The sequence below is a fragment of the Panicum hallii genome, chromosome 8, assembly GCF_002211085.1.
Source record: "Panicum hallii strain FIL2 chromosome 8, PHallii_v3.1, whole genome shotgun sequence".
In the NCBI taxonomy this organism is placed as follows: Eukaryota; Viridiplantae; Streptophyta; class Magnoliopsida; order Poales; family Poaceae; genus Panicum; species Panicum hallii.
In genome coordinates, this window is record NC_038049.1 from 44,421,749 (window position 1) to 44,441,030 (window position 19,282).

The window sequence follows — 19,282 nt, forward strand, 5'->3', positions numbered from 1 at the left end:
ACGGTGCCGGTGAATAGTAGCAGCAGCCATAAGTAGCTCCTGCATGCAAGAATTTGGTAATGTAGTCAAAGTGTACTATATGCATTGTCATGCTTAATAATGCAAACTCAATAACTATTTTCCTGTCATGATAAGTTGGTTAGAGTACATCTCGATTCACAACAAATTTAGGAACAATGCTTGTAAGGAAGGGACTTTCCTTCCTACCCTCCTGATCAAGGCTAATAATTCATTTACATGGCAAGTTATATGCCTACTACCAGCAAAATATTTCAGACTTGCTCATAGCTTGTCAATCGATTGAGATCTTGCTTATCCAGCAATTGCTGGAATTTGTACTAGAAACTGAATGGGATGAGGATTTGGTGTTGGGGTTACCTGTGGCCTATGATGGGGCAGCCGTGGTGTACGTGGAGGCGGCAGTGCTCCTGGCCATGAAGCAAAATCAACTAGTCCCTTATTTAGCTACGGAATTCTCTAGTTTAATTTACAGATTAATTTTATCGATCTTGTACGATTTGTGTATTTATTCCTTGCCGGTTGTGCTGCCAAACTAATGGCATGCACCCAAATCACACACCAAAAATAATTGAAATACAAGGAAATTGTTATTTTGCAGTGTTCATGCTGATGCATGCGAAGGAAAAAGTATTGGATACCACACTAGAAGAGCCCTGTGGACCAGAAAGATACCGTCACATTTGCAATTGGTGTCTAGAAGATAGGATATCAAATTTGGCTGTGTGCGATTGCAAAGGCTGGAAACAACTTTCTTTTTTGTTAAAAAAAAGCTATAGGATGATATCAAATCCTTGCAGTGAGGTATGCCAACATTGGTGTGGAAGAGGACATGAATCCTGAATTGTTATTGAATTGGCACCGACGACTTCATTCCATATAAAACTAGCATAAGCTCTTGCCGGCTCATGAGCACCCGAGACAGAAGAGCTAGCTAGGTATATAGGCTCAAGCAAATCTCCCCCTCGCGGCACCTGTGTGAAGACTAGTGTTGATACGATGAGGGCCATGCACTCGGTAGCTGCTGCTGTCTGCATCATCACCGTGGTCATGTCTTGCGCCCTGACATCCACCAATGCGGCCGGTGCCGGTACACCTGAAGAAACATGAGACTCTATTTCATATTTTACTCTGTATTTTTTTTCTGTTCCTCAAACTGACTAACTGTTCTCGTTTGCCGACTGTACTTGTAGTTGAAGAGGAGATATGCAACCGTGGATATATCATATGCGTCGACAAGTCGTGCGACCGATCATGCCAAAGCAGGTTCGGCAACAGGTTCGTCAGATCCGCCTGCAAGAGGGTGAATTTCATGCACTGCTGCTGCTACTTGATGGCGGAGGCCCCAAGCAGCAGCCCCCCTGCCCCGGCGCCAAGCCCAGCCAGGCAGTGGCAGTGGCGAATTTAGGATGCGAATTTAGGGGGGCTTTGGAGGGCTCCATTGGTTGTACGGGGGTAGGAGGGGCTCAGCCCCCCTGCACACCCCCCCCCCCCCCCCCGGGATCCGCCTCTGGACAATGGTGATCGAACCATATATACGCTGATGATGGATTAAAACTAAGAATTTCATGAATGTAGCCGGTCGACTTAATAATTTCTAGCTCCTGCGTGTAATAATTTTTCAAGCATCTGCTTGATGCAACTCCAAGCCATGAATTCATGCATGTTTTATCATATTATATCTGATAGATTATGTGCCTCGCACGCGGTGCCTTTCTGCCTATATATTTGCAAACAAGTATATATGGTGTTTCGCATGGGCCATTTACTTAATTAATTTGTCTAAAAAATTACAATTTCACTGCTTAATTTGTCAGATAGTTTGCCTTAGCAAACTTAGAAATGCTTGTATTTTGAGACGGGTGAGATTCTGCGCTTATTAGTTGAATGACGAAGTGAAATTGTTGAAGGCGCAAAACATGGGAGTCGTTCGCAGCCAAGAAGAAAAAACTTGATGGCTGCTAGTCAGAGTTGCCAACGAGCACTGCTAGTCAGAAGAGTTGTAATACTAGCAATCATCTCAAATACTATACCACCCATACCTGTAGCTTATTATTAGGTATGGCGCTCAACACGAGAAGCACCGTGCGCTCGATGGCTGCTGCTGCTCTCACTGCTCTCGTGATCGTGTCCTCCGTCCTCCCCTCCACCTATGGGCCATAATATTCAGAATTTCAGATTGTTATTGCTGAATCAACAGGGCATGAATATAATGAAGTTAGTAAGTTTAATTTATTGCAGAGGACACAGAAGAGTGTCACGCCGCAAATCCCTGCGACTTGACCAACAATGATCGACGGTGATGACTTCGGTTATCACCGCCGATTCCCAAACCGTATGAGCAACCATGCATCGAATTCTTTCTTTCATGAGCTGGGTCAGCGTCGAATCTGCTGACAAATACTGCCTAGTAGCTAGTGAGGCCAGCCTAAAACATACATTTTTTTTTTGGCACAGCTCTGCTCACATGACGAAAGAGAGAGAGAGAGAAAAATAAGCCCACTAAGCCTCTCGACTAGTTACTGCTTGGGCCTCCAGAGCAGGTTGGTTCTATTTCTTCTGTATTATTAGAGAAAAATAAACGAGAGACAAAAAAAAAAGAATCGCAGGTTGGTTCTATTTCTTCTGTATTGGAGAAAGAATCGCATGTTCTTTTTTTTTAGGCGTAAGAATCACATGTTCTTGTATACCATCAGTATACAAATGTTACCGGTATACCTATCAGTACTCATGTTTCAGATTGCGAAACATTAATGTGGGAGAGGGCAAGGGTCCACAATGTCACATTTTACTATTATTTGCATCTTACAAGATTTCCAACCTTTTCACTGAGATATGAAAACATCAATGCAGGATCTACACTTGATTCTATTGTGCCTCTATATTAACCAGCAAAGAAGTCGAGCAATAGCATTTGTACACGAAAATAGATTAAAAAAAAAAGAACGTAGTCAGGCAAACCTGCTTCTCCTCCATGGCAGCCACCAACAGGATTGGGATCCAGCTCGTGTGCTCCATGGTTGCTGTCTCTATGGCTCTTATGATCATGTCCTCCTATGCAGGTCTGCATTACACTACTCTGCACGTCTCTGATGATCTTTAACGCTGTCAATCTTGTGCCTGCTAATTCAGTAAGCTCCGGATGTCATTGCAGGTAATAGCATTCTCATGTGCAGAGATGTAGGAGAAGGTCATACCTGCGAGATGGAGCAGTGCGTGAAAGAATGCCTAAGCGAATACGGCATTCCCAGGGTTAACGGTGTCGATTGCACGAGAGATCCGCGCAGGTGCTGCTGCCAAGTCAAAGTTGAAGTCAGAAATTAAATAAAATACGATGGTCGATGACCCGAACATTTGTTTGCTTATTAAGTGACCACTAAGCTTGTGGTGGCTAAGTCTATTCATGTGATCCATCAGCTAGCTCCAGCATGTAGTATGTCCGCCGTCGATCAGACTGAATAAAAGATAATGAGTTTTTTAGTGTCTCCTGAAGTGCTTCGTTAATTGACTCCATGTGAACAAAACTCTTATCTATGGCGTGTATTGGGAGCATATAGGGCCCTCTCGACTTACCTTGCCATGGTCCTCCACTACTATTGTTAGGTCAGTAGGCAAAGGTCAAAATATGATGGAACTTCAGCAACAGTAAAAATGATGGCAAAACTATAGGTCGGCAAACTGATAGCTTGCTATCATGCTTCACAATCGTGCAGTATCTTGTCATTTACAAAATTGGAAAAAACAGAATGAAAAAAGTTGCTCCAGCATATACTACCAAAAAGAATACACCTTGACTCATAGGCTTCGAATTTAAGTGCTTATCTCATTAACATTTTCATTCACAATTCCACAGATAAAAATAACAAGAGCAATGTCACACTCACATAGGAACAACACCCGAAGGGGTCAAAAATAAAATCTAAAGAAAAATAAAAAAGAAACCTACAAAACAATGAAACCTGCACATGTATCCTATCCTCTAAGCTTGTCGACGAGCTTGGCACAGATGTTTGTACTCAGGAAACGTCTCTGCAATTCTCTCAATTAGACCATCTGGCAACGTTTGGGCCTGCAGTGCAGGTTGCTTCTGCATCAGAGAAAGGACCACTTGTTGTATGTCCACTTCATCCAGAGAACCTGCATTTGCTCCAAAGAGACAAATATATGGTCATGAAACCATCCCATTTTTTGGGGAGAAAAATATATCGATGAAACAATTCAAAAAGTTTACCCAATTCAATGTCTTGTGTTTCCTCATCCAGATCTCCTTCCTCGACAACCTCGATCGACTCACCTGCAGCCGCCAGTGCATATCTTTCAAGGAATTCCTCTTCCGTCTCTTCTCGCACATCATCATCCTCCGAATCCTAATTGCGTTATTTCTTTCATATTTAGTAGTGCACTTAGAAAAGATAGAAAGCATGATTCTACATTCTGATACCTCATCGTCATCTTCAGTGTCTTCCTCCTCTTCATCATCATCAAGATCTTCAGCGCCATCATCATCGTCGTCATTATCCCCATCCTCCTGAAGTTCCTTAAGCTGAATGCAAGAATCCATCAATGATACATAGCAGTCTTGCAACACTTTGGTGCCACCCATGGAAAGGACCAAGAGACGCTCAATCACCATTGATAGTGTTAGCACTGCATGAAGGTAGCAAATAGTTAAAAGATGCTCAATGTTGTAAGATGGCAGAGAAAATATCAACAAGATTAAACATAGCAGTTACCAGCTAATTTGATCTCGGATTCAGATGACAGGCCAGGACTGAATGAGCTGCTTGATGCTTGTGCCAATGCAGATGCCCAAATCGTATAGCCATTACCATCATAGTTGTTTAAGACTTGTTCAATGGCATCTGGATAGCAAATGTAGCATGATGAAATTGCCAACAATAGTGGTTTCCATATCCCCGCAGGACTGTCAGATATAGACTTGAAACGGGAAAATGCTGCTTGCGCAAAGGATACAGCAATAGCCTTTCTAGCATCTTCAGTTCCAAGGGAGAAGTTTGGAGCGTGCAATAGTGTATGGATGCATGAGCATGCCCTCCATGTAGCAGATGGGTAGGCTGCAATCGCCCTGGTCACAAAATTAGACACCCGGCCAATGACTGAACTTTGTGAACCATTTTCAGACAGCGAAGGAAGCATTTTCAGGAAGGAACCGGTGAGGTCAAATCTTTGGTGGAAATTGATGGCTTCCTTAATTGTGTTGAAAACTTCCTGATCCTCCATCTCCTCCCAGGAGTCCCAGTTAGCAATAGTGTCAGCCCATATAGGTACTAGCTCAAAGACCTTCATCCTTGCAGTTTCTTCCATGCAAGTCACAGACCTCATGACAAACTCAAGTAATACAGAGGCATCATTTACACATGATGGAGGTGGCAATGACGAACAAGAGTTCTCCTGAAATTAATGTCAAAAACAATCAAGCAAATTTCACTGCATGAATACTCAAGACAGCAGATCAACAGCAAACTTTACCGTATGCTCAACTGGCAACAACCAAGCTCTTTGTAGCAGTAACGAAAATGTTTGAGCAATAGAAGACTGGCCTGACTGCCAGACCCTCTTTTCATGTTTCCTGTTTTCATCTGGCGCAGAGCTCTCCCAAGCTTGAGCCATTGCTACCAGTGAGGTAAAACCCTGTTCAACAACCTGAATAGAAGAAATATTTAATAGTGCGGTTGGGATTTCCTCAAGAAATTCAACACGCTAGGAATATTGGCATATCATGCAATGTGATCACAAGGATATGATTGTGGCGAAACATGCGTTTCTTAAAAAAAAAAACACTTTCGGTAGTTCCACATGATGGTTTTAATTAGTTCCAGTGAGTATAGTGAATCAGCTAATCTGTAATTTCCGAAAGGCAGGTAACAATTTTACTTATATGGACATAATAATTGATCATATTATTAAAAGCTTGCAATAATGATTTAACCTACTTCCACAAAGTATCAAAATATTGGACACATAGAAGATAGATGCACTATTACCTGAGGCCAGGGATCTGGAACAGGGGGCAGAAGCTTCATTACAGTATTGGCAATATTAGACACAATTTCAGGAATATGAGGCAGAACTTTTTCTTGTCCACCCTCAACTATAGTGCCCAGAAGTTTAAACAAAAGAGCAGACTCGTTTTCATCTCCAGTACTTATTCTTTTCACAACCGTTTGCAAAAGAATGAGCCAGTCAGGTGGAGCATAACTGTTCTGCAAAATGCACAGAGAAACTACCTCAGTTTATACAGGGGCGCGTGGACCACATTGAAAAAAATGTGTTTGACTCTTACCTCGATTAGTTCTGCAATGGCACCAGAAGCAGAGGCACAAACTGGATAGCATGTTATGTCCTCCATGTCCTCCATGGTCAATGCCTTCATTAAGGAATGATAAATACTAGTGTTCATTGCCTACAGGTAAGCAAACAAAAATTAGAAAGCCAAATATACAATTTACAGGAATATATATATTACATGAAGCCTTTTACTTTGATCCAGTATGTCCTATGAAATGATCAAATTACAAAAACAAGGAAAGGAAGCAACCTCTGGTAGGCATATCGCAAGCTGTCCAATAACCCAATTAGCTGTTGAAATTAAATATGGGCTGCATGGATCCATTGAATACAATGGAAGAATCCGATTCCTGATCAATGTAACTGTCAGCTCTTTCTTCTCAGTCAGAAACTGCAAGATGGATACTGAAATAAATCAGCATTTATAATAAAATAGGTTCATAAAATAAGACACCATTTGAATGATATAATTAAAAATTCTTACATCTTGGAGGCCTCCATATGCCATTAAAACACCAAAATAACTGAAATGAATGATAGTGAAATCAATTATTTAGTACATCTGGGTTAGTAAAAATTGACATAGAAATATGTATGAATGTCTGTAATCCTTTCGTTTAGCATAAAAACAAGTGATTATTATCATCTTACTTCCGCACGGCCCTTGATGATGCATCTTCGCCATGGGAAGGTATATGAAATTTTGACAGGAATGGGATGACCAATAACTCCCCAATGGAGCTCCTTTCTGATTTTCCTTTACTTTTATCACCTTTCTTGCGCTTGGATGCTGCAGATGCAACTGGTGGACCCTGAAACCGACAAAAAAAATGTGCATGTAAATGAGTAGAACATCTCCACATCTTGTTTAAATTTAACAAGCTACTCAGTTCGATCAAGAAAACAAAATGAGTATGAACTTGGAAGCTCATGCATATAACTATTAAAACACTCGATATAGAATCTGTAAGTCATGGACTACAATATAGTAATTCAATGTCTAAAAATGTTTACCTCAGCCTGAACTCAATACTATGTGTGTTCAATAAACTAGAAGAAAATAAAAAGAATCACAACCTTTGACAGCGCTATAACACCAAGTAAATTGATTGCACTTTTCCTTGCAGTGAATAAATCCTCAGTCCACCCTGAAATTTCATCCTGCCAAAAAAATATCAGCCAACAGCATGAACAGTTGAACACCAGAAAATGGCTAAAAATGCTGAATCCTGTACTTACAAGTTCAGAGGGAAGATTCTTTTGCACATACTCATCAGTATCTTCCTCCCACTCTGCTATATCCTAAATGCAGACAATAGTTAGACCAAAAGAAGTACATATCATGCTTATGTACAAACAAAAGATAGGTTGCTAACCTTCTCATTCAATGCTAATGCTGGAAAAATTGCTGAATCCAGAAGTGAAGAAAAATGTGGTGAAACAAGTCGCCACCCCTGCAAACATGAGAGCAGATGGACTGATGGACATCAAGTTCGAGCATATTGCATATGAGAGTATTATGAATCCCAACTATCGGGTGCAGATACTTACTGGTCCTGTTTCCAAAACTCGAGAAATCACATCAAATGCTAATGAAAAAATCCGGTTGGGGAGAGAGTCGAGTCCCTGCAATCATTTAGCTATCTTAGGATCTCACCCAATAATAATTAACAAAAGTTACTACAGATCCCATCGCAAAATTCATTAATCTAGAATGTCGGTATGGGCTCAGAATGCTAGTCTCCATCGTGTTGCACAAACAATTAAATTTCATAAGGTATAGAACTTACACTTAAATTAATGCTTTGTTTTGATATTTTGATTGCGCAGTTGACAATATGTGGCATCTGGCTGAGAACATTGGAGAGTAAGTATTATGAAAAATATGCTAGAAAACAAGAACAGTAAATGCTAAAGTACATACTCATCTGCATGCTTCCGGTGACGAGTAACAAGTGCGCAAAATATAACGAGGCATCTCTTTGCAATCTTGAGCCTCATCATAGCTCCATCTTCAGGAAGACTATTAAAGTCCAAAGAATCTAGTATACGGTACATGTCTTTGCAAAAGGAAGGCAAAATTTGCTTCACCCTAGATGGCATGTATGACCTCACCTGCAAGAATATAACAATTAGATACCCATGAGAAAAAAGTTAGCAATTAACAGGCATGCATGTCACAAAATTGATAAGTTGCAATATTACAACAATGTCAATGCACAGAGAGGCGTGTAATGCGTTAAGAAAGATAAAAGAGAATAGCCAAACCCAATATAGCAATCCTATAATACCTCCTTAAACAAACATGAAAACTACGCTGGTGAACTCACCATTTCATTGATCTACCTTCCTAGATTTTCATAATTGATAATCTTAAATATATTTTTGCAAATGGCACTTAGTCTGAATAAAGCAATTTTCAGATTTTTCTGCTTCACCTTTATTATGATGCTGTCATGACTCATGATTCAAGAAAATATTGCAATGATATTTTCAATACATAAAGAATTCATGAAAACAGGGGCTTACAGTGAAATACATGCATTTGCATGTGATGAGTAAGAGCTGCTCATATTCCAATTTATTTGCATCGGGTGACAACAGAACCTATTGCACACACCATAAATGTTCAAAAGAACAAGATCATACTGGATATATCATTTAACAGAAAAAAGTGCACAAACATAATACCTTGTCAGCAAAATGATGGAATGTCAATTGCAATGGTACAAGAATCTCAGCTGCAATTTGCTCCAATTGTTGTGGAACAGGCTCTTTTGCAACTTTTGGATTCAAGAAATACTGCAGGATGACATAAATTAGGAAATAAAGAAAAAGAAATATGCTACCTATTAAAGTACTATATGTGAAATGTGGAATATCAATGAATATAACAAAAATAAATTAGCGTGTAGCTTCAGTAGAAGTCTGACAGTGGCATACTAAGAACATGCTAGTGAATTGAAATGCAAAGTAGTGACTATAGCATCTCGAACAGAGTATGCTTAGAAATAAGAATAATAGCAAATTCCAAAAATAAAGGAAAATTGAGGGGAATCAATTTTCAGTTTACAAGGAAGCTAGTGACTTTACCCTGGACAAGAAAATTTAACTGTAAAGAATGCATGGGATACATTGTACAGACATCAAAGTCATATGTTCATGCTTCTGGAGAAACAGAAAGTGAAGCAGATGGTTTTTCCAACACACAACTGAAGCATAGAAAGGAGGAGATATACCTGGAAGGGCCTAACAACAGATTGAAGTACTTTGAGAGCATTAATGGTATTCCACTCAGGATGCTGGCCTGGACTAATAAGATTACTACTCTGGATCACTAGTTTCAGCTGAGGGATAAGCTCAGGCCACAAGTTATCCTTGACAAAATCTTTTTCAACAACTTGGCGGAACTGTCGCGTAGAAATTGTAGAGAACATAAGTCATTAGAAAAACAGCCTTACTAGTGAGGCATCTAGTTGCAGGGCTCTCGAGGGATATAGGACTTACAGCTTCAATCAGCACTCGAAGAATTGCAGGTTCCACTTGGAGCAAAGTCTGGGCAAGTTGGTCGCGAAACTCCTTGTAAAGCTGAGATGAAGATAGGCTGCCTTCCATATTGCGCCGGGTGAAATTCTTCAAGTATGTTGCAGCAGCAACTCTTACCCCTTGATCACCATCCCCTATAACCGCAACAAAAATAGCAAGAATGGAATCAGTGAATTTTCTGAAGTAAATGGTACCAAACTTTGGCTTGTATGGAAAGGAATTTTTTCTCAAAAAAGAACATATAAGACTTGGTCAATTCAATTGTGCCCATGGGTTCAAACTTGGTCAATTCATTCATGTTCCTCATTTCATGCTTTGCCTAAACTGTATCTTTCCATGTACAGCATCGCCGACGTGGTATCCAGTAGTTCCATATTTTAATAAAATTAAGGATGTCTCAAAAAGAAAAGAAAATTAAGGAGGATTCTAGGTGCTCTGCATGCGAAATTAACACAAATGCATCGAACCCCTCAAAGCTGCCTGTCTCATCGCCAGAGCTACGAATAGGTATCAATTCCCAAAGGAAAAAGCTACTATTTTTCCCGTGAATTACAGTGAAACAGGAGAAGCGCCCTTGCTGGCGGCTAGACCGTGCGCACAATTTCCACGTAGTAGCATCCCCCATGGCTAGGGCAATAAAAGGCACGAGCTTTCGCAAAATCGCAGGGAACTAGAGCTGCCGTGAGCGCACAGCTTGAATCGCAAGCAGTGGCCGGAGGGAGGAAAGTGGTACCTGCGGCGACGGCGAGGATTGCGAGGGGGAAGCGCGGGTCCGCAGCGGCCCTGTCGAGCCCCGCGGCGGCGGCGTCCACCGACGCCTTGTCGGGGCTGAGGGTGGCGGCGAGGAGCCGCCGCAGCTCGTCGCCGGCCAGGGCGGCGGCGGGGGCGGCGGATGTCTCGATCTCCATGAAGCCTAAACCCTAGGATTTTCCCCCCTTTCCTTTTTTGATTGACCAACTGAAGTGGCTACAGGCAAGTGGAGCGAAAGAAGAGGAAGGATGTTTGCGCGGGAGAGCGTGGCGGGAAAATACAGTGTGTCGCTATAGAACAAGCAGAAGCAGTCAAGCAGAGATAGCTAGACAAATCAGCATCAGGATTCTCAAAAAAAAAACTAATTTTTAGTTCTCCCTGATTCTAAGATGAAACAGAATCACATTGAGCGATCGTTTTCCTAGCTCTACGGATACTGATTCGTGGAAGAGTTTTTTTTTTGAGAAATGGAAGAGTTTGTTTTGTTACATGTTATGATGAGAAAGACCATATTAGGGAAAGTTCTCATGCTAGTGTGTAAAACCAGAATTGTTTCTCGTGCTTTTATTTTCTTGCGTGATTGGGAGACTTGGGAGAATAAACTGCCCATTTGGTTGTAGGTTCCTCCAGCCTTTGTGGAAGATTACTCAATATCTGGGCCTAATGGGCCGATGCAAGGAAACACCTGCCTTGGTAGGGTTTTGTGGAAACGAGCGGAAGGCCCTAGCAAGTAGCAAGAGCAGGCCCACGGCCCACCGGCAGCTGAGAAACAACCAAGACGTACTACGTTTTTTCTGGTTTGGTGTGATGTAGGTTGCGCGTGTGGCTACAAACTTGAAGAGAGAGCATGGCCAGCATCCATGCTGCCTAACCAACCAACTGACACCAAACCAACCGACGGGGTCCATCCATCCGTCGCCGCACCTGCCACCAAACACCAAACTCGTCCTTCCTTCGCTTGCAAATCAACTCATTAACCATTCATTTATTTTCCCTGACAACCAACTTATTGCTAACCATTCTAGATTATTATTATATGGGAGATTATTATACCATGTCCAGCATGTCAAAGGGCATTATATTCTTGACCGAAATAAGTATTGGACTCTAGTACTATAGTATCATACTATCAGCCATCATCTGGTCAAACACTGTTCATAATACCACGGCTAGTCGCTTACCATCAGTACGACCGTCAGGTCAAACCCAAAGTTAATGCTTTGCACGTACTAGTATTTGACTTGATGCACACAATCTTTTTATACATGGTGCTTGGCCTTTTCCTACTTTGGTCTCACAGATCGTCCATCCATCCATCACAAAATCCACAATGATGACTCTTGTGATACTGAACAGAATTCCTTCTTTTTTTTCCTCCCATTTTTCTAAGAACTGAAATTTCCTCTCTCCCGGTTTTGGACGAATCCAAATCTGGTTCATGTTAAGAGTATCACTGCAGCATACTAATCAAATATTAAACTCTCCTTGATGAACTAAGCAGCATACTAATCAAATATTTAGCAGCATGCTAATCAAATATCACAGCACCATACTAATCAAATATTTAGCTCTGCTGTGCCTGTGCTGCTTAGTTTAATTGATGTCTCTTTCTGTGCCACCACTACTTAGATCCCATCTAACCCACCCTCTCTCTATATAACCCATCTTCTGTTCTTCCTACATCTCTCACTACGTGTCCCTGGCACGCCCGGCGCCTGTGACCAACCAGTCCTCCCAGTCCAACACCTCGAGCGCCCAAGTCCGAACTCTGCCTCGCCATCGCCATGGCGCGCAAGAAGATCCGGGAGTACGACTCCAAGCGCCTCCTCAAGGAGAACCTCAAGCGCCTCGCCGGCATCGACCTCACCATCCTCTCCGCCCAGGTAAGTGCGCCGGTTCCCGTCTCCCCCCCTTCTCATCCACATCGAGTAGAGATTTCCCTGATCCCGCCCGGCCGGCTTGGATCTGTCTCGGCATTCGCGCTTCGCTTGTGATCCGGCCTGGGGTGCTGTAAAGATCCGGTTTTTGTGAGCGGCCGACGGATCAAGCGCCGGCATTTCTAGGATTTTAGCACTGAAATGGTTCCGAGGATTATGATTTATTTCGGATAAATGCGATATGTTAGAATAGGGATCTCGGTAGAGATCTTCTGAAGATGCAGTTAATCAGGGCCTGCAAGGTTTAGGAATAGCTTTTTTTAAGGACTTGTAAAGGTGGGGTTTTTATTATTCGAACTGTTATGGCAATTGTTGCTTCAGTTCGAAAGTGGCAGTTGTGATAGGTACACCAGTCTTGCAAAAGTACTGGTTTCTTAGCTAGATCTGGTGAATGTTTAGCCGTGTGATTTGCTTGTTCAGGTCTGCTTAAATTGTTACTTATTTGGTTGCGTGGATCTGTAAGGCAGTGATAGTGTCTCTGCTTATTCAATCTTGGACATTTATGTATTTTAAGTGACTGTAAAATAGCATAGAAAAGAAATTCAAGATCGCCGGCTTGAATTTTAAATTGTACTCTGGGTGATACAAGTCTTATTGTACTTCTGATTGGACTGACATGTACGCAGGTCAGCACATAATTGACAGCACAAGACTAACCTGGTCTACTTGCTTATTGGCAGATCGCACAATCAACAGACTTCGCAGAGCTTGTGAGCCAGCAGCCATGGCTGTCAACCACAAAGTTGGTCGTGAAGCCCGATATGCTGTTTGGGAAGCGTGGCAAGAGTGGCCTAGTGGCCCTCAACCTTGATTTTGATCAAGTCAAGGAGTTTGTCAAGGAGCGGTTGGGAGTCGAGGTAGTTCTTTTACAGTTTTTTTTCCCTACTTGAAGGAAACACTTACTATTTTGGGTACTGATGAACTGAGCTGTTATTGCTCTATTGGTGCTTTTCAGGTTGAGATGGGTGGCTGCAAGGCTCCAATCACGACCTTCATTGTTGAGCCATTTGTGCCCCATGATCAAGAGTATTACCTATCGATTGTGTCAGAGAGGCTGGGCAGCACCATCAGCTTCTCAGAGTGTGGAGGGATTGAGATTGAGGAGAACTGGGACAAGGTTAAGACTGTTTTTCTTCCAACTGAGAAGCCAATGACACCAGACGCATGCGCTCCCTTGATCGCCACCCTTCCATTGGAGGTACTTCATTCGTAACAGTACTTCTCTCCTTACCTTGTGTGGTTGATTCTCAGATCTGCCATGTTCATAAATTATAATTATTGCACTCTCTGTTTGGAAATTGGAAATTAGGCACGCGGAAAAATTGGTGACTTCATCAAAGGAGTGTTTGCTGTCTTCCAAGGTACCATAGATTTGGACAAAGTTCACATGTAATTTTGAGTAAATTAAAAGTTGTTCATTATTTCAGTATTTTCTTGAGTTGCTAATGTTAAAAAAAACTGTTCTTTTCGCAGACTTGGACTTCTCATTTATGGAGATGAACCCATTTACCATGGTGAATGGGGAGCCATATCCTCTGGACATGAGAGGAGAACTAGATGATACAGCAGCTTTCAAGAACTTCAAGAAGTGAGACTCAAATTTCCCAAGTACATGAATTCTTCTTGTATTTTTTTATTTACTCTTACTTATTAATTGTGCAGGTGGGGAGCTATTGAATTCCCTCTACCATTTGGAAGAGTACTGAGCCCTACAGAAAGTTTCATCCATGAACTAGATGAGAAGGTACTGATATCAGGGTTATTTTTTATCTTTATTTTTTTGTTTTTAGATTTTCATACCTGCAAAGTTGACAGTTTTTTAGTTTTTATGAGAAATACTAGACCTGCAGTATATTTTGTTGCCTTATGCCTTGATATGATATGCCACCCTTGTTATTTCAGACAAGCGCCTCTCTGAAGTTTACAGTTTTGAACCCAAAGGGACGCATCTGGACAATGGTTGCTGGAGGTGGTGCTAGTGTCATATACGCTGATACTGTAAGATGGATTCCTACCTCAATTTTTATTTATAACTTGAGAAGTTTTTAATGCTACAGCCTATTGTATTGTTCACCTAAGTTTGGCTCCTGAGATGCAATTAACTTTTTCCCCATGTACCAGGTTGGAGATTTGGGGTATGCTTCAGAGCTTGGAAACTATGCAGAGTATAGTGGTGCTCCCAAGGAGGAGGAGGTTCTGCATTATGCTAGAGTCGTACTTGATGTAAGCAGTCACTACAACCCTGACCACACTGCTCTTGACTCTATCTTAGGACCATCTTCTTGTCGGGACTGTTAGGATCATCTGTTAACCATATTATTGAATGCAGTGTGCAACTGCTGATCCCGATGGTCGTAAGAGGGCACTTCTCATTGGAGGTGGCATTGCTAACTTCACTGATGTGGCTGCCACATTCAATGGCATCATCCGGGCCTTAAGAGAGAAGGTATATTGGACTGCTCGTCTGCTCGCTCTAGAATCCTCGCTAATGTTATGTTTTACCTGGCACCACTTGTATCTTTTCACCTGATTCTTCACCATGCAATTCACTTTCAGGAATCCAAGTTGAAGGCATCAAGGATGCACATTTATGTTCGCCGAGGTGGCCCGAATTACCAATCTGGACTGGCTAAAATGCGTAAGCTTGGTGCAGAGCTCAGCATTCCTATTGAGGTACCGATCTAGTTACCCCCTAAGCATCTTACGCAGAATCTCATGATCCCTTGGCTCAGAAACTAGTTGTGAAAGAGAATGTTCATTCAACTGTTGTTGTTAGCTGTGAATCACTGTCAACATAGTCCTACGTAGATGAGCTGATTGTGTTTTGAATAATCCACCACAGGTGTATGGGCCAGAAGCGACGATGACAGGAATCTGCAAACAAGCAATTGAATGCATCATGGCTGCAGCATAATTGGAGTGTAGTTCTGGGTAGTTTGGGATCTGCAAACACGCAATTGAATGTGCCATAGACTAAGCCATAAATGAGAGAATGGAGAGTGTAGTTGCAGTAGTTCACCCACACAGGGTTGTTCTCTTTTTGTTTCAGATATGTTGTAGCATGGAGTTGTTTGACGATACCTCTATAGATCATTACTGCAAAGTAATTACTGTTGTGATGCAATAAATCCGAGGTCTAGTTTCGTGTGTTTTATTATGAGCGTTGAGCTGCAATGCAATGGAATGGCCCTGTCACTTGCATGGAACTGTAATGTTCTTGTGGATTGTTGCCACACATAGAGTTTAGTATATACCATGATACATTGAACTGCTCGTGGTGCTGCTTGATGGGAGCAGCTGGCACACATTTTAATCGAGTTAATTTGCCACTATGGTCAGAAGGACATGATCCATTTAGCCTGTAGCTCTTGATGGGAGTAATTTTTTTATATATATTCTGTATAAGTGGCTTGATCCAGGACATGAGAGTATCGATCCTCGTGTATGGGCAAATCCAGATATCATCCAGGAGCAAAAATTAGTGACAATCAAGAGGAGCCCAGTAAGGATGAATCTTAGAAAGTAGTGAAAACCAGAAAAGACAGGCATTTCTTGAATCAGCTTAGGAAAATCATACACAGCATATAGGTAAACAGTAAACACACACCGTTACACGCATGCCTCCTTGCGGATACACAATACGCACATCCGTACATGCATGAATGATTATTGATTTCGACTTTTTTTTAATTTAATTCAGTAAAAAAACTGACAAAGATAGTTGCAGATGCACATAATAATCGACAGGCCTGCTGCAGAAGGTACGATCGATTAACTATGCCACCTGTGTCTCCTGCCCAAGAAACGGGTAGTCCGTGTACCCAACCACCGGATCAGAGGTGTAAAACGTGCTCCTGTCATACCTGTTCAGCTCCGCCTTCTTCCTGAACCTCTCCGGCAGGTCAGGGTTCGCCAGGAACAGCCGCCCGTACGAGACGAGGTCAGCGTACCCTCGGCTCACCGCCCTGTCCCCTTCCTCCCGGTCGTACCCTCCGTTCACGATGAACGTGCCCCTGAACGCCTCCCTGAACGGCGACAGGCGGTGCGGGATCGCCGGCTTCTTGCCGTTGGCGCGCGTCCTCGGCTCCACCACGTGGCAGTAAAGGACGCCGAGCCTGTCCATGGAGCGGACCAGGTGCAGGGCGCGGGCCTCCGCGGCGTCGGTGGAGTCCGTGTCGCCGCCGGCGAACGGGGAGAGGCGCACGCCGACACGGTGCGCGCCGACCTCGTCCACCACGGCGGCTACGACATCGGCGGCGAGGCGGCGGCAGCGATTTTCCAGGCTGCTGCTGCCGCCGTCACTGAGCCCGTCCGTGGTATGCCGGTCCAGACGCAGAGGCTGGGAAGAATCCACTCGTCCAATGTCTAAAAAAAACCAGAACTGGTTGACGAGGAGCCCGTTGGCAGCGTGGATCTCCACACCGTCGAAACCTGCAATGTATGCCACAAACCGTTACCAATTGGCACTGCAAATTTTGCAAGACTAGTACTGCATCGTACAAACTGATCATTACCGGCTCTGATGGCATTTCTTGCTGCGACCCGGAAGTCTGTCACCATTTGTGGTATCTCATCCGTTTCAAGCCTTGGAGGGGCCCCATCATCAAACTCTACAACATGCATGTATAATCTTGGTATGATGAGAATGGAACAATGTCGGGACTGGACTACTAAATGAGCCAGCAAGTTAAACAACCAGCAGTGCCAGTGGTGGGTGAGTGGTCGTTGCGGCCTGTGTGCCAGAGCTGGCAGAAGAAGAAGGCGCCCTTGGCGTGCACCGCATCCACGACGGGCTTCCAGGCCTCCACCTGGTCGTCGCTCCAGAGCCCGGGCACACGCGGGTACCCCGTCGCCGTCTCCGACACCGCGCTGGCCTCGGCGATGAGGAGGACGCCCGGCGCCGCCCGCTGCTGGTAGTAGAGCGTGTTGTGCGGCTGCGCCAGGTTCTCGTACGACCTGCAGCGCGTCACCGGCGCGAGAACAACCCTGCAGCCACCATTTGACAGTCATCGCACACACTCATCAGTTGCTAGAAGTAGGCAGCTTCTTGACTGACCTGTGCGCGAGGTTGAATTTGCCCATCTTGTAAGGGGTCAGGAGAGGAGTCGCCTCCATGCCTTAAGCTTCTGCTGCTGCTGGTTGTGCTTTCCTGCTGGTTCTGCTAGCAGCTCCGAAGTTCGCATTTATGGAGGTGATCAGTTGACTTCCACTCCGATCCGTGGCCGGCCATTGTGTTATTAATTAACAACGCTTACAAAAACTAGTATTGCAATTGCTCTACTCAAAAGAAACATATTCTTGCTGTTACGGATCGCGTATACGTATCTTGCCAGAAGTCAGAACAAGTAGCAAAGTCAGAACAAGTAGCGTGTACGTACGCACATGGACCACTTCACCTCTTGTTTGGCATACTCGTATCTTGCCAGCTGGCATACCTTAATGTTAAGTTATGATATGGCTAGCTTAACACAACTGATAATAAAGACCATCTGCACAGCTTATTAGTACAAAAGCTACTAATACATCTAACGGTTTGGTTCAAATTGGATTCTGTATGTTTGTGAAATACGTATGTAGTAGAAAAGGCATGTCTCACGAATAGATTCAAGATAGATCCTCCGTTGACTTCTTATACATGCAATATATATGTAGGATGGTCATTAATTATATCCTACAGAAAATCTTTAAAGGAAGTAGACATTAGTGACCATTAGTAATTTTGGCAAAATAGTGTATATATAATTAATCTCCACTCCACTATGCCAAATCATAAAACTGGATACATTCTAAAGATTGTATATTTAATTTATGGAAGAAGTATCCAGTGGAAGTGGTAAGCTAAATCCTCACAAGAATGATGAGGTACAGCAATTAAGTAGTGCAACTCGTTGATCCAGTCTGTTACTATGTATAAGCAAACTACGTATGTAACTTGATACAGTTTTTGTTGGGGTTGTAATAAATGGGGAGATCCTATCCTACATGGAACTGTTGTGATTTTTATGTTGTGTTGAACTCATCACGTATCAGTTTACTGTGTTGTACGCGCTGAAAGATTGATTGGTTTGGCTAGCTATTATAATAAAAGTGGCCTTCGCTGGCGGAAGACGGAAAGAGGAGGAGAGGTGAACTCTGTAATCAGGTTTTGCACTAATCCCCAATTCTCCAATCCCCCTTCCCATCCTCGATCTGCTAGCCTTTTCCCTCTCGGTTCCTAACAGAAGCACGCGCGGCCCCAGGCTCGCGCGGTCTGAGCAAGCACACAAGGATGAGCTCCTGCAGAGGGTAGCTGTAAACTCTGTTTCTTGCCATCCTCCGCCATGTTGTGGCACATGCAAATCGCTTGGCTTTTCTAAAGTCTTCATTACTTTGCTATGCTTCGGGCTGTTCTGTGCATCATCTTCCCGAAGAGAGTCAGGTGCTGCTCGGAAGCAGAGCCAACAATGACGACGCGTTTCTCCGACAATTATAGCACGGTGTCGTTCGGTGGGCCGCGGCCCAGGCACTTACCTGCACGTTTGACCTTCATAGCCCAGGCGTCCAAAAAGCTCCATGTCCAGTGAAGAAAGAGCATGGAAGCACCACTGATTATTCACTATTGCCCAGCGCACTAATTAATTTGTACTTTAGGGGGAATTATTGGAGGCATCAATACTTAGCTTAGAGCAAACTATTCTTGTAGAGGGTTGGTGCGTGTAGAAAGACTTGCTCGTCATTGTCAG

General features: G+C 43.2%; 3 protein-coding genes across 3 annotated transcripts; 1 reads left to right on the top strand and 2 right to left on the bottom strand.

Moving 5' to 3' along the window:
* Positions 1 to 3,816: 3,816 nt before the first annotated feature.
* Positions 3,817 to 10,798, bottom strand: LOC112903466. Its single transcript, XM_025972737.1, has 21 exons — positions 10,607 to 10,798; positions 9,835 to 10,007; positions 9,567 to 9,737; positions 9,019 to 9,129; positions 8,857 to 8,934; positions 8,252 to 8,442; positions 8,118 to 8,178; positions 7,879 to 7,953; positions 7,704 to 7,781; positions 7,567 to 7,629; positions 7,405 to 7,488; positions 6,979 to 7,139; positions 6,812 to 6,851; positions 6,578 to 6,718; positions 6,323 to 6,442; positions 6,024 to 6,242; positions 5,509 to 5,682; positions 4,752 to 5,430; positions 4,460 to 4,665; positions 4,250 to 4,385; positions 3,817 to 4,155 (listed from the first exon to the last, which is right to left on the bottom strand). The coding sequence occupies exons 1-21, from the start codon at positions 10,779 to 10,781 to the stop codon at positions 3,998 to 4,000; spliced, it is 3,294 nt and encodes a 1,097-aa protein (XP_025828522.1). The 5' UTR covers positions 10,782 to 10,798; the 3' UTR covers positions 3,817 to 3,997.
* Positions 10,799 to 12,273: 1,475 nt separating this feature from the next.
* On the top strand, positions 12,274 to 15,717 carry LOC112903433 (ATP-citrate synthase alpha chain protein 2-like). The gene is made up of 11 exons (XM_025972702.1): positions 12,274 to 12,506; positions 13,241 to 13,417; positions 13,516 to 13,758; positions 13,870 to 13,921; positions 14,034 to 14,148; positions 14,223 to 14,304; positions 14,463 to 14,558; positions 14,682 to 14,783; positions 14,890 to 15,006; positions 15,117 to 15,233; positions 15,403 to 15,717. Exons 1-11 carry the CDS (start codon positions 12,408 to 12,410, stop codon positions 15,472 to 15,474), a joined length of 1,272 nt encoding a protein of 423 aa, XP_025828487.1. The 5' UTR covers positions 12,274 to 12,407; the 3' UTR covers positions 15,475 to 15,717.
* Positions 15,718 to 16,083: 366 nt separating this feature from the next.
* LOC112902738 (putative 12-oxophytodienoate reductase 11) lies at positions 16,084 to 17,809 on the bottom strand. The gene is made up of 4 exons (XM_025971901.1): positions 17,617 to 17,809; positions 17,257 to 17,546; positions 17,075 to 17,170; positions 16,084 to 16,991 (listed from the first exon to the last, which is right to left on the bottom strand). Exons 1-4 carry the CDS (start codon positions 17,673 to 17,675, stop codon positions 16,336 to 16,338), a joined length of 1,101 nt encoding a protein of 366 aa, XP_025827686.1. The 5' UTR covers positions 17,676 to 17,809; the 3' UTR covers positions 16,084 to 16,335.
* Positions 17,810 to 19,282: the final 1,473 nt, after the last annotated feature.

Bases quoted from the DNA above. Each gene is read 5' to 3' on its own strand.
- LOC112903466 (XM_025972737.1), bottom strand. From the start codon at position 10,781: ATGGAGATCGAGACATCCGCCGCCCCCGCCGCCGCCCTGGCCGGCGAC. The intron at 8,935-9,018 runs GTATTATGTTTG...TGTGTGCAATAG, and splicing joins TCCATCATTTTGCTGACAAG to GTTCTGTTGTCACCCGATGC. The intron at 6,719-6,811 runs GTAAGAATTTTT...TCCATCTTGCAG, and splicing joins CATATGGAGGCCTCCAAGAT to TTTCTGACTGAGAAGAAAGA.
- LOC112903433 (XM_025972702.1), top strand. From the start codon at position 12,408: ATGGCGCGCAAGAAGATCCGGGAGTACGACTCCAAGCGCCTCCTCAAG. The intron at 14,784-14,889 runs GTAAGCAGTCAC...TATTGAATGCAG, and splicing joins ATGCTAGAGTCGTACTTGAT to TGTGCAACTGCTGATCCCGA. The intron at 15,234-15,402 runs GTACCGATCTAG...AATCCACCACAG, and splicing joins AGCTCAGCATTCCTATTGAG to GTGTATGGGCCAGAAGCGAC.
- LOC112902738 (XM_025971901.1), bottom strand. From the start codon at position 17,675: ATGGAGGCGACTCCTCTCCTGACCCCTTACAAGATGGGCAAATTCAAC. The intron at 17,547-17,616 runs GTCAGTCAAGAA...TGGTGGCTGCAG, and splicing joins AAATTCAACCTCGCGCACAG to GGTTGTTCTCGCGCCGGTGA. The intron at 16,992-17,074 runs GTAATGATCAGT...CATACATTGCAG, and splicing joins AAGAAATGCCATCAGAGCCG to GTTTCGACGGTGTGGAGATC.